Genomic DNA, 12,509 nt, shown 5'->3' with positions numbered 1-12,509 from the left:
TCCCGGGTGGAGGTCGTGCCTGCTGAGGAAGTCTGCTTCCCAGTTGTCCACTCCCGGAATGAACACTGCTGACAGTGCTAACACGTGATTTTCCGCCCATCGGAGAATCCTTGTGGCTTCTGCCATTGCCGTCCTGCTTCTCGTGCCGCCCTGTCGGTTTACATGGGCGACCGCCGTGATGTTGTCTGACTGGATCAGTACTGGCTGGTTTTGAAGCAGGGGTTTTGCCTGACTTAGGGCATTGTAAATGGCCCTTAGTTCCAGAATATTTATGTGCAGGGAAGTCTCTTGACTTGACCATAGTCCTTGGAAGTTTCTTCCCTGTGTGACTGCCCCCCAGCCTCGAAGGCTGGCATCCGTGGTCACCAGGACCCAGTCCTGTATGCCGAATCTGCGGCCTTCTTGAAGATGAGCACTCTGCAGCCACCACAGCAGAGACACCCTTGTCCTTGGAGACAGGGTTATCAGCCGATGCATCTGAAGATGCGATCCGGACCACTTGTCCAACAGGTCCCACTGAAAGGTTCTTGCATGAAACCTGCCGAATGGAATCACTTTGTAGGAAGCTACCATCTTTCCCAGGATCCGCGTGCAGTGATGCACCGACACCTGTTTTGGTTTTAGGAGGCCTCTGACTAGAGATGACAGCTCCTTGGCCTTCTCCTCCGGGAGAAACACTTTTTTCTGTTCTGTGTCCAGAACCATCCCCAGGAACAGTAGACGTGTCGTAGGGACCAGCTGTGACTTTGGAATGTTTAGAATCCAGCCGTGCTGTTGTAGCACCTCCCGAGATAGTGCTACCCCGACCAACAACTGCTCTCTGGAGCTCGCCTTTATCAGGAGATCGTCCAAGTACTGGATAATTAAAACTCCCTTCTTTCGAAGGAGTATCATCATTTCGGCCATTACCTTGGTAAAGACCCTCGGAGCCGTGGATAGACCGAACGGCAACATCTGGAATTGGTAATGACAATCCTGTACCACAAATCTGAGGTACTCCTGGTGAGGATGGTAAATGGGGACATGCAGGTAAGCATCCTTGATGTCCAGTGATACCATGTAATCCCCCTCGTCCAGGCTTGCAACAACCGCCCTGAGCGATTCCATCTTGAACGTGAATTTTTTTATATATGTGTTCAAGGATTTCAAATTTAAAATGGGTCTCACCGAACCGTCCGGTTTCGGTACCACAAACATTGTGGAATAGTAACCCCGTCCTTGTTGAAGTAGGGGTACCTTTACTATCACCTGTTGTGAATACAGCTTGTGAATTGCCTGTAACACTGCCTCCCTGCCTGAGGGAGTGGTTGGCAAGGCAGATTTGAGGAAACGGCGGGGGGAGACGTCTCGAATTCCAGCTTGTACCCCTGAGATACTATCTGAAAAATCCAGGGATCCACCCGTGAGCGAGCCCACTGATTGCTGAAATATTTGAGACGGGCCCCCACCGTACCTAGCTCCGCCTGTGGAGCCCCAGCGTCATGCTGTGGACTTAGAGGAAGCGGGGGAGGACTTTTGCTCCTGGGAACTGGCTGTATGCTGCAGCTTTTTCCCCCTACCTCTGCCTCTGGGCAGAAAGGACGCGCCTTTAACCCGCTTGCCCCTATTGGGCCGAAAGGACTGTACCTGATAATACGGTGCTTTCTTTGGCTGTGAGGGAACATGGGGTAAAAATGTAGACTTCCCAGCTGTTGCTGTGGAAACGAGGTCCGAGAGACCATCCCCGAACAACTCCTCACCCTTATAAGGCAGAACTTCCATGTGCCTTTTGGAATCTGCATCTCCTGTCCACTGCCGAGTCCATAACCCTCTCCTGGAGAAATGGACATTGCACTAATTTTGGATGCCAGCCGGCAAATATCCCTCTGTGCATCCCTCATGTATAAAAGTGCGTCTTTTATATGCTCTACGGTTAGCAATATTGTGTCCCTGTCTAGGGTATCAATATTTTCTGACAGGGAATCTGACCATGCAGCTGCAGCACTGCACATCTATGCTGAAGCAATAGCTGGTCTCAGTATAACACCTGTGTGTGTATATATAGATTTCAGGATAGCCTCCTGCTTTCTATCAGCAGATTCCTTCAGGGCGGCCGTATCCGGAGACGGTAGTGCCACCTTCTTTGACAAGCGTGTGAGCGCTTTATCCACTCTAGGGGATGTTTCCCAACGTGACCTATCCTCTGGCGGGAAAGGGTACGCCATTAGTAACCTCTTAGAAATTACCAGCTTCTTATCAGGGGAAGCCCACGCTTCTTCACACACTTCATTTAACTCCTCAGATGGAGGAAAAGCTACTGATAGTTTTTTCTCTCCAAACATAATACCCTTTTTTGTGGTACCGGTGGTAACATCAGAAATGTGCAACACATTTTTCATTGCCTCAATCATGTAACATGTGGCCCTACTGGAAGTTACATTAGTCTCATCGTCGTCGACACTGGAGTCAGTATCCTTGTCGACATCTGTGTCTGCCATCTGAGGTAGCGGGCGTTTTAGAGCCCCTGATGGCTTTTGAGACGCCTGGGCAGGCACAGGCTGAGAAGCCGGCTGTCCCACATTTGGTATGTCGAACCTTTTATGCAAGGAGTCGACACTGTCGCGTAATTCCTTCCACAGCACCATCCACTCAGGTGTCGACCCCGCAGGGGGTGACATCACATTTACAGGCATCTGCTCCGCCTCCACATAAGCCTCCTCATCAAACATGTTGACACAGCCGTACCGACACACCGCAAACACACAGGGAATGCTCTGACAGAGGACAGGACCCCACAAAGCCCTTTGGGGAGACAGAGCGAGAGTATGCCAGCACACACCAGAGCGCCATATAACACAGGGATCCCACTATAAGTGAGTGTTTTCCCTTATATCTGCTATATATATATATATATATATATATATATATATATATATATATCCTGCGCCTAAATTTAGTGCCCCCCCTCTCTTTTTTACCCTTCTGTAGTTTTCAGACTGCAGGGGAGAGCCAGGGAGCTTCCTTCCAGCGGAGCTGTGAGGGAAAAATGGCGCCAGTGTGCCGAGGGAGATGGCCCCGCCCCTTTTCCGGCAGACTTCTCCCGCTTTTTCTGGAATACTGGCAGGGGTATTTTTACATCTATATAGCCTCTAGGACTATATATGATGTAGATTTGCCAGCCAAGGTGTCTTATATTGCCCTCAGGGCGCCCCCCCAGCGCCCTGCACCCATCAGTGACCGGAGTGTGAGGTGTACATGAGGAGCAATGGCGCACAGCTGCAGTGCTGTGCGCTACCTTGGTGAAGACCGAAGTCTTCTGCCGCCAATTTTCCGGTCCTCTTCATGCTTCTGGCTCTGTAAGGGGGACGGTGGCGCGGCTCCGGGAACGAACACCAAGGTCGAGTCCTGCGGTCGATCCCTCTGGAGCTAATGGTGTCCAGTAGCCTAAGAAGCCCAAACTACCACCTGTTAGGTAGGTTCGCTTCTTCTCCCCTTAGTCCCTTGCTGCAGTGAGTCTGTTGCCAGCAGATCTCACTGTAAAATAAAAAACCTAAATATACTTTCTTTCTAGGAGCTCAGGAGAGGCCCTAGTGTGCATCCAGCTCAGCTGGGCACAAGATTCTAACTAACTAAAGTCTGGAGGAGGGTCATAGTGGGAGGAGCCAGTGCACACCAGTAGTATAAAGCTTTCTTTATAGTTGTGCCCAGTCTCCTGCGGAGCCGCTATTCCCCATGGTCCTTACGGAGTCCCAGCATCCACTTAAGACGTCAGAGAAACATTTAAATATGTCCATCCAGTTTTGACAAGATTTTCAAAGGCTCCAACAGCCAACATATTGGGGGGAATTCAAATGTTCATGCGCACCTTATCTCCCGTATAAAGTGACTGGAGATAGAGGAGCAATATTTATATGGCCCCCGTTATCACGCTGATCGCACCCAGTACAGTCGGGCTTAGGCGCACAAAGCACCTAAACCCGACTAAACTAATGGGCGCGATCGTGAAGAGACCCGTTTGGGTGCCCAAACGGGTCTCTTTACGCGCATTTCTGCTCGCTACCTCCGGGGGTGGCGAGCTGAAATTAACTTGTTGCGCCCGTCGGCAGTAACATTAGAATACTGCCGGCGGGCGGGAAGGGGGAGACGGACATTTGAATCTGGCGGTCATTTGGTTGTCTGTACACCCAACAAGCAGCAGGGGAACTCCAGCTAATGTATGATTTTCACTCCCAAACTTTCTCCAACTAACAGAAAAGTAGGGTTTCAAAGAATTAAAAAAGTTTGATAAGGAATGAAGTATAACGAAAAGTGAATTGCTACTAAGATACAATGCGGGTAATTCAATGGCTTCTCCCCGCGGGTGCCACTAGATGGCGCCCAATGAAGCAATTCAATTGTTTCTCCGTTCAGGCGCGCTGAGTCACGGGAGACACATTTCAGATCGAAGCCCCTGGTGCTGACGAGCTGAAATGTGTGCAAAGTGACCCGTTTGAGCGAGCAAACGCCACTTTTTGTGTCGCACCCAGAACTGCGTTTAGCCATTTTAAGCGGCTAAACCCCGCCTGTCTGGGTGAGATAAACACAATAATTAAAAAAAAAAATAAGAATTTACTTACCGATAATTCTATTTCTCGGAGTCCGTAGTGGATGCTGGGGTTCCTGAAAGGACCATGGGGAATAGCGGCTCCGCAGGAGACAGGGCACAAAAGTAAAGCTTTTACAGGTCAGGTGGTGTGTACTGGCTCCTCCCCCCATGACCCTCCTCCAGACTCCAGTTAGGTACTGTGCCCGGACGAGCGTACACAATAAGGGAGGATTTTGAATCCCGGGTAAGACTCATACCAGCCACACCAATCACACCGTACAACTTGTGATCTAAACCCAGTTAACAGTATGATAACAGAGGAGCCTCTGAAAGATGGCTTCCTAAACAATAACCCGAATTAGTTAACAATAACTATGTACAAGTATTGCAGATAATCCGCACTTGGGATGGGCGCCCAGCATCCACTACGGACTCCGAGAAATAGAATTATCGGTAAGTAAATTCTTATTTTCTCTATCGTCCTAAGTGGATGCTGGGGTTCCTGAAAGGACCATGGGGATTATACCAAAGCTCCCAAACGGGCGGGAGAGTGCGGATGACTCTGCAGCACCGAATGAGAGAACTCCAGGTCCTCCTTTGCCAGGGTATCAAATTTGTAAAAATTTACAAACGTGTTCTCCCCTGACCACGTAGCTGCTCGGCAGAGTTGTAATGCCGAGACCCCTCGGGCAGCCGCCCAAGATGAGCCCACCTTCCTTGCGGAATGGGCCTTAACAGATTTAGGCTGTGGCAGGCCTGCCACAGAATGTACAAGTTGAATTTTGTTACAAATCCAACGAGCAATCGACTGCTTAGAAGCAGGTGCACCCAACTTGTTGGGTGCATACAGTATAAACAGCGAGTCAGATTTTCTGACTCCAGCCGTCCTTTAAATGTATATTTTTAAGGCTCTGACAACGTCCAACAACTTGGAGTCCTTCAAGTCGTCTGTAGCCGCAGGCACTACAATAGGCTGGTTCAGGTGAAACGCTGATACCACCTTAGGGAGAAAATGCGGACGCGTCCGCAGCTCTGCCCTATGTCGAATGGAAAATTAAATAAGGGCTTTTATAAAACAAAGCCGCCAGTTCAGATACTCTCCCGGCCGAAGCCAGGGCCAGTAACATAGTCACTTTCCATGTGAGATATTTCAAATCCACATTCTTTAGTGGTTCAAACCAATTGGATTTGAGGAAATCTAAAACTACATTTAGATCCCACGGTGCCACCTTAGGCACCACAGGAGGCTGTATATGCAGTACTCCTTTGATAAAAATCTGGACCTCAGGGACTGAGGCCAATTCTTTTTGGAAGAATATTGATAGGGCCGAAATTTGAACCTTAATAGATCCCAATTTGAGACCCATAGACAATCCTGATTGCAGGAAATGTAGGAAAACGACCCAGTTGAAATTCCTCCATCGGAGCACTCCGCTGCTCGCACCACGCAACATATTTTCGCCAAATACGGCGATAATGCTTCGCGGTGACTTCCTTCCTTGCCTTTATCAAGGTAGGAATGACTTCTTCTGGAATGCCTTTTCCTTTTAGGATCTGGCATTCAAACGCCATGCCGTCAAACGCAGCCGCGGTAAGTCTTGAAAAAGACAAGGACCCTGCTGAAGCAGGTCCCTTCTCAGAAGTAGAGGCCACGGATCGTCCGTGACCATCTCTTGAAGTTCCGGGTACCAAGTCCTTCTTGGCCAATCCGGATCCACTAGTCTTACTCCTCTTTGCCGTATAATCCTCAATACCTTTGGTATGAGAGGCAGAGGAGGAAACACATATACCGACTGGTACACCCAAGGTGTTACCAGCGCGTCCACAGCTATTGCCTGCGGATCTCTTGACCTGGCGCAATACCTGTCCAGTGTTTTGTTGAGGCGAGACGCCATCATGTCCACCATTGGTTTTACCCAACGGTTTAATAGCATGTGGGAAACTTCTGGATGAAGTCCCCACTCTCCCGGGTGAAGGTCGTGTCTGCTGAGGAAGTCTGCTTCCCAGTTGTCCACGCCCGGGATGAATACTGCTGACAGTGCTATCACGTGATACTCCGCCCAGCGAAGGATCCTGGCAGCTTCTGCCATTGCCCTCCTGCTTCTTGTGCCGCCCTGTCTGTTTACATGGGCGACTGCCGTGATGTTGTCCGACTGGATCAACACCGGTCTTCCTTGAAGCAGAGGTTCCGCCTGGCTTAGAGCATTGTAGATTGCTCTTAGTTCCAGAATGCTTATGTGAAGAGACTTTTTCAAGCTCGACCACACTCCCTGGAAATTTCTTCCCTGTGTGACTGCTCCCCAGCCTCTCAGGCTGGCATCCGTGGTCACCAGGATCCGATCCTGCATGCCGAATCTGCGGCCCTCCAATAGATGAGCCTCCTGCAACCACCACAGAAGGGATACCCTTGTCCTCGGCGACAGGGTTATCCGCAGGTGCATCTGAAGATGCGACCCTGACCATTTGTCCAACAGATCCCTTTGCATGGAATCTGCCGAAAGGGATTGCTTCGTAAGAAGCTACCATTTTTTCCCAGGACTCTTGTGCATTGATGTACAGACACCTTTCCTGGTTTTAGGAGGTTCCTGACCCGGTCAGATAACTCCTTGGCTTTTTCTTCGGGAAGAAAAACCTTTTTCTGAACTGTGTCCAGAATCATCCCCAGGAACAGCAGACGAGTTGTTGGCATTAATTGGGATTTTGGAATATTCAGAATCCATCCGTGCTGCTTTAGCACCTCTTGAGATAGTGCTAAACCCATCTCTAGCTGTTCTCTGGACTTTGCCCTTATTAGGAGATCGTCCAAGTATGGGATAATTAATACGCCTTTTCTTCGAAGAAGAAATATTATCTCGGCCATTACCTTTGTAAAGACCCGAGGTGCCGTGGACAAACCAAACGGCAGCGTCTGAAACTGATAGTGACAGTTTTGTACAACGAACCTGAGGTACCCCTGGTGTGAGGGGTAATTGGAACGTGGAGATACGCATCCTTGATGTCCAAGGATACCATAAAGTCCCCTTCTTCCAGGTTCGCTATCACTGCTCTGAGTGACTCCATCTTGAACTTGAACTTCTTTATGTACAGGTTCAAGGACTTCAGATTTAGAATAGGCCTTACCGAGCCATCCGGCTTCGGTACCACACAAAGAGTGGAATAATACCCCTTCCCTTGTTGTAGAAGAGGTACCTTGACTATCACCTGCTGAGAATACAGCTTGTGAATGGCTTCCAAAACCGTCTCCCTTTCTGAGGGGGACGTTGGTAAAGCAGACTTCAGGAAACGGCGAGGTGGCTCTGTCTCTAATTTCAACCTGTACCCCTGAGATATTATCTGCAGGATCCAGGGATTTACCTGCGAGTGAGCCCACTGCGCGCTGTAATTCTTGAGACGACCGCCTACCGCCCCCGAGTCCGCTTGCGAAGCCCCAGCGTCATGCTGAGGCTTTTGTAGAAGCCGGGGAGGGCTTCTGTTCCTGGGAAGGAGCTGCCTGTTGCTGTCTCTTCCCTCGTCCTCTGCCTCGTGGCAGATATGAATAGCCCTTTGCTCTCTTATTTTTAAAGGAACGAAAGGGCTGCGGTTGAAAGGTCGGTGCCTTTTTCTGTTGGGGAGTGACTTGAGGTAGAAAGGTGGATTTCCCGGCCGTAGCCGTGGCCACCAAATCCGATAGACCGACCCCAAATAACTCCTCTACGCATCGTCTGTCCACTGTCGTGTCCATAAAGCTCTTCTGGCCGAAATGGACATAGCACTTACCCGTGATGCCAGTGTGCAGATATCTCTCTGTGCATCACGCATATAAAGAAATGCATCCTTTATTTGTTCTAACGACAGTAAAATATTGTCCCTGTCCAGGGTATCAATATTTTCGATCAGGGACTCTGACCAAACTACCCCAGCACTGCACATCCAGGCAGTCGCAATAGCTGGTCGTAGTATAACACCTGCATGTGTGTATATACCTTTTTGGATATTTTCCATCCTCCTATCTGATGGATCTTTAAGTGCGGCCGTCTCAGGAGAGGGTAACGCCACTTGTTTTGATAAGCGTGTTAGCGCTTTGTCCACCCTAGGAGGTGTTTCCCAGCGCTCCCTAACCTCTGGCGGGAAAGGGTATAAAGCCAATAACTTCTTTGAAATTAGCAGTTTTTTATCGGGGCACCCCACGCTTCATCACACACGTCATTTAATTCTTCTGATTCGGTAAAAACTACTGGTAGTTTTTTCACATCCCACATAATACCCTGTTTAGTGGTACCTGTAGTATCAGCTAAATGTAACATCTCCTTTATTGCCAAAATCATATAACGTGTGGCCCTACTGGAAAATACGGTTGATTCGTCACCTTCACCACCGGAATCAGTGCCTGTGTCTGGGTCTGTGTCGACCGACTGAGGCAAGGGGCGTTTTACAGCCCCTGACGGTGTTTGAGGCGCCTGGACAGGCACTAATTGAGTGTCCGGCCGCCTCATGTCGGCAAACGACTGCTTAAGCGAGTTGACGCTATCCCGTAATTCCACAAATAAAGGCATCCATTCTGGTGTCGACCCCCTAGGAGGTGACATCCTCATATTTGGCAATTGCTCCGCCTCCACACCAATAACGTCCTCATACATGTCGACACACACGTACCGACACACAGCAGACACACAGGGAATGCTCTATACGAAGACAGGACCCACTAGCCCTTTGGGGAGACAGAGGGAGAGTCTGCCAGCACACACCAAAAAGCGCTATATATGACAGGGATAGCCTTATGATTAAGTGCTCCCTTATAGCTGCTTTTATATTAATATATTGCCATTTATTTTGCCCCCCCTCTCTGTTATACCCTGTTTCTGTAGTGCAGTGCAGGGGAGAGACCTGGGAGCCTTCCTGACCAGCGGAGCTGTGACAGAAAATGGCGCCGTGTGCTGAGGAGATAGGCCCCGCACCTTTTTCGGCGGGCTCGTCTCCCGCTATTTAGTACATTTAGGCAGGGGTAAATATCTCCATATAGCCTCTGGGGCTATATGTGAGGTATTTTTAGCCTTTTTAAAGGTCTTCATTTGCCTCCCAGGGCGCCCCCCCCCCAGCGCCCTGCACCCTCAGTGACTGCCGTGTGAAGTGTGCTGAGAGGAAAATGGCGCACAGCTGCAGTGCTGTGCGCTACCTTAAGAAGACTGCAGGAGTCTTCAGCCGCCGATTCTGGACCTCTTCTTGCTTCAGCATCTGTGAGGGGGCCGGCGGCGTGGCTCCGGTGACCATCCAGGCTGTACCTGTGATCGTCCCTCTGGAGCTTCATGTCCAGTAGCCAAGAAGCCAATCCATCCTGCACGCAGGTGAGTTCACTTCTTCTCCCCTCTGTCCCTCGTTGCAGTGATCCTGTTGCCAGCAGGAATCACTGTAAAATAAAAAACCTAAGCTAAACTTTCTCTAAGCAGCTCTTTATGAGAGCCACCTAGAATTGCACCCTTCTCGGCCGGGCACAAAAATCTAACTGGAGTCTGGAGGAGGGTCATGGGGGGAGGAGCCAGTACACACCACCTGACCTGTAAAAGCTTTACTTTTGTGCCCTGTCTCCTGCGGAGCCGCTATTCCCCATGGTCCTTTCAGGAACCCCAGCATCCACTTAGGACGATAGAGAAAATCTGAATTGCGCCTCACGATGCCCTGTCACTTTGGATGGGAGATCGTATGCGCAACTCGCCAGCAATGTGTTCTCTTATGCCTGGCATTTTCTAGGTTCTCACTAAAAACATATTTAGGGGAAGTGATTCATTACTCATATGACTGAGGCTAAGAAGTAGGAAGATCATTAGACTCTACCTTTTATATATATATATATAAAATCACCACAATATCTGTCAGACATGGAGGTAAGAAAATCTCTATAAAACAATAATTCTAAATAAATCTTATTGCAATCCAAGGTGTCCGGTTGATAGATCTACATTAAAAAGGTCTACAATCAATAGGTCGGCATGTAAAGGGTAGACTGTACAAAAGGTCGATACAAGGTTTTTAAATGTGTTTTAGCCCTAGAAACACAACATCGATTTAGATCAATTTCCATGGATATGAAATCCATAAGAATCGACCTTCAGTAAATACACCCCGCAGACTGTTTCTCACTCACACTATCCCAGGAATGGATACAGGTGTTGCACCGCTGAGGTGGCTGAGCCTGAGGAGTTAATACAATCTATAAATGTGATTGCGATGTGAGGCAAAAGACCAGGAGTACTAGGAAGTTATGCAATAGGTTCAAAGATTATGGAACCAGCACGATTTCAGCGAGTTTGATGCTAAATCCAAAGTGGCAAAACCAGCCTTATAACTGATTGGCGCTTTGAATTTAGTGGAGAGCTGCCAAAGTCGTGGCGAACCAGTAATCTTGCAGTCTTGTCACATAGCCTTGCCCCCACCCCGGGTAAAGAAATGAATGCATCTCATACCTGTCAGAGTCTGCACCGTCCAGAAATCAAACAGCAGGGTCACATTGTCCGAGAAGACGAAATGCATCTGTAGGAAAACAACATGGTATAAGGTGATCTTCACCCCAAGGAGTGTGTAGTAGTCACTGTCTGACAGGTGTACATTATGGAATGTTTTTTACAGGTGACATGAATGGTCAATAAAACCTGCCATGCACAGACATCAGCCTGCATGATCACTGTCTCAGGAGGGAGGTAGTATATTGTCTTTAGCAGGAAAATGATTCATATGCTTTGCATATTAATCAGAATTAATTAGCCAAAAACAGTCTCCAACATGCCCTGATATGTTACTGATCCAAGTCTGCAGTGAAAGAACATTTCACCACTCACTTTATAGCCCAGACCTCATATGACACAGTGTGCAGTCATCCTGGCCCCCTAATCCAGCAGATAAGAGGCACTTTGTAGTGCAGCTTGCAGATGCAGTTAGTGGCTGCTGGGCATACAGGGCAGGGAAGACTGAGCGGGCAGCTGATACATACTGACCACTGTGGGCACGGGTGCTACTGCCTGTACAGACACATTATCATTTACTAGCATTACAGGCAGATGCTCTACGCTGCTGGGTGATGCGGATACATGCTGTACACGAGGGTCAGGCAATGAGTGGCATTCCAGCTGCTGTGGAACTACACATGGCAGCATGCCCTGCTACAGTTTTGCTCTTAGGGCATGCTGGGATGTGCAGTGCCACCTACTGCCTAACCCTGGTGTACACTGCTGGACATGTGATAAAGACCTCTGGTACTGTTGCCACCACACTGGGTACTGTTGGCCAAAAGACCCCTTATTATGTAGCTCATTACCAGGGGGCACCACATTGTCATTATGACCCTGCTGCTGACTACAGAGGAAGGAATCAGGGTGTGCACATAGACACACGTTAGAAGATGCTCTCTGGGTCTGGAAGCTGCTCTCTCCCCCCTAGATTATCCCCTCAGACTACACTAGCAGGAACACGTGACTGCCCTGTAGCCGGCCGCCTGCTCTCCCCCCAGCATACACTGTACATGCAGCAGAGCGCTCCTCCAGCCGGGTCACTTACCTGCATGGCACCGGGCAGTCTATGCAGCAGCAGCCGCCCTGCTGTACCTGGCACCAAGAACCCAAACACGGATCAGCTGACTGCTCGTCCCGCTCAGCATGCTGGGAAGGGGGCGGAGCACAGTGCTGCTGAGGGCTTGGTAGGGAGGGCAGGCTGTCCGTGCAGCGGTGGTTGCCAGAATCAGAGATGGTGTCTACACTATGTATATGTATTACATCGTGTATATGTATAGTATATATTTATCTGTGTTGTATCATCAGTAATGTCTGTGGGGTCACATAACATATGTACACACACACATGATATAATTTCATATTCGATATATATATTTTATATATAGTAAACATACACACTATCTCTATATCACATCAGTAAAGCCACATAATAAATCTATCTATCTATCTATCTATCTATCTATCTA

The 12,509-nt window shown here is 49.0% G+C and overlaps 1 protein-coding gene across 1 annotated transcript in view; it reads right to left on the bottom strand.

Annotated features, from left to right (window-relative positions):
- SLC31A2 (solute carrier family 31 member 2) overlaps window positions 1-12,213 on the bottom strand; it is a 62,496-nt gene extending 50,283 nt beyond the window's left edge. Inside the window, exons 1-2 of the mRNA XM_063936419.1 lie at window positions 12,089-12,213; window positions 11,002-11,068 (exon numbers count right to left, since the gene is read on the bottom strand). Coding sequence (XP_063792489.1) covers window positions 11,002-11,068; window positions 12,089-12,094 — 73 coding nt within the window. The 5' untranslated portion in view covers window positions 12,095-12,213. The remainder of the gene's footprint in view (window positions 1-11,001; window positions 11,069-12,088) is intronic.
- Between the last annotated feature and the right edge of the window lie 296 nt (window positions 12,214-12,509).

This window comes from Pseudophryne corroboree, chromosome 8 (assembly GCF_028390025.1).
Source record: "Pseudophryne corroboree isolate aPseCor3 chromosome 8, aPseCor3.hap2, whole genome shotgun sequence".
Classification (NCBI taxonomy): domain Eukaryota; kingdom Metazoa; phylum Chordata; class Amphibia; order Anura; family Myobatrachidae; genus Pseudophryne; species Pseudophryne corroboree.
This window is presented reverse-complemented; position numbering and strand designations above follow the sequence as displayed.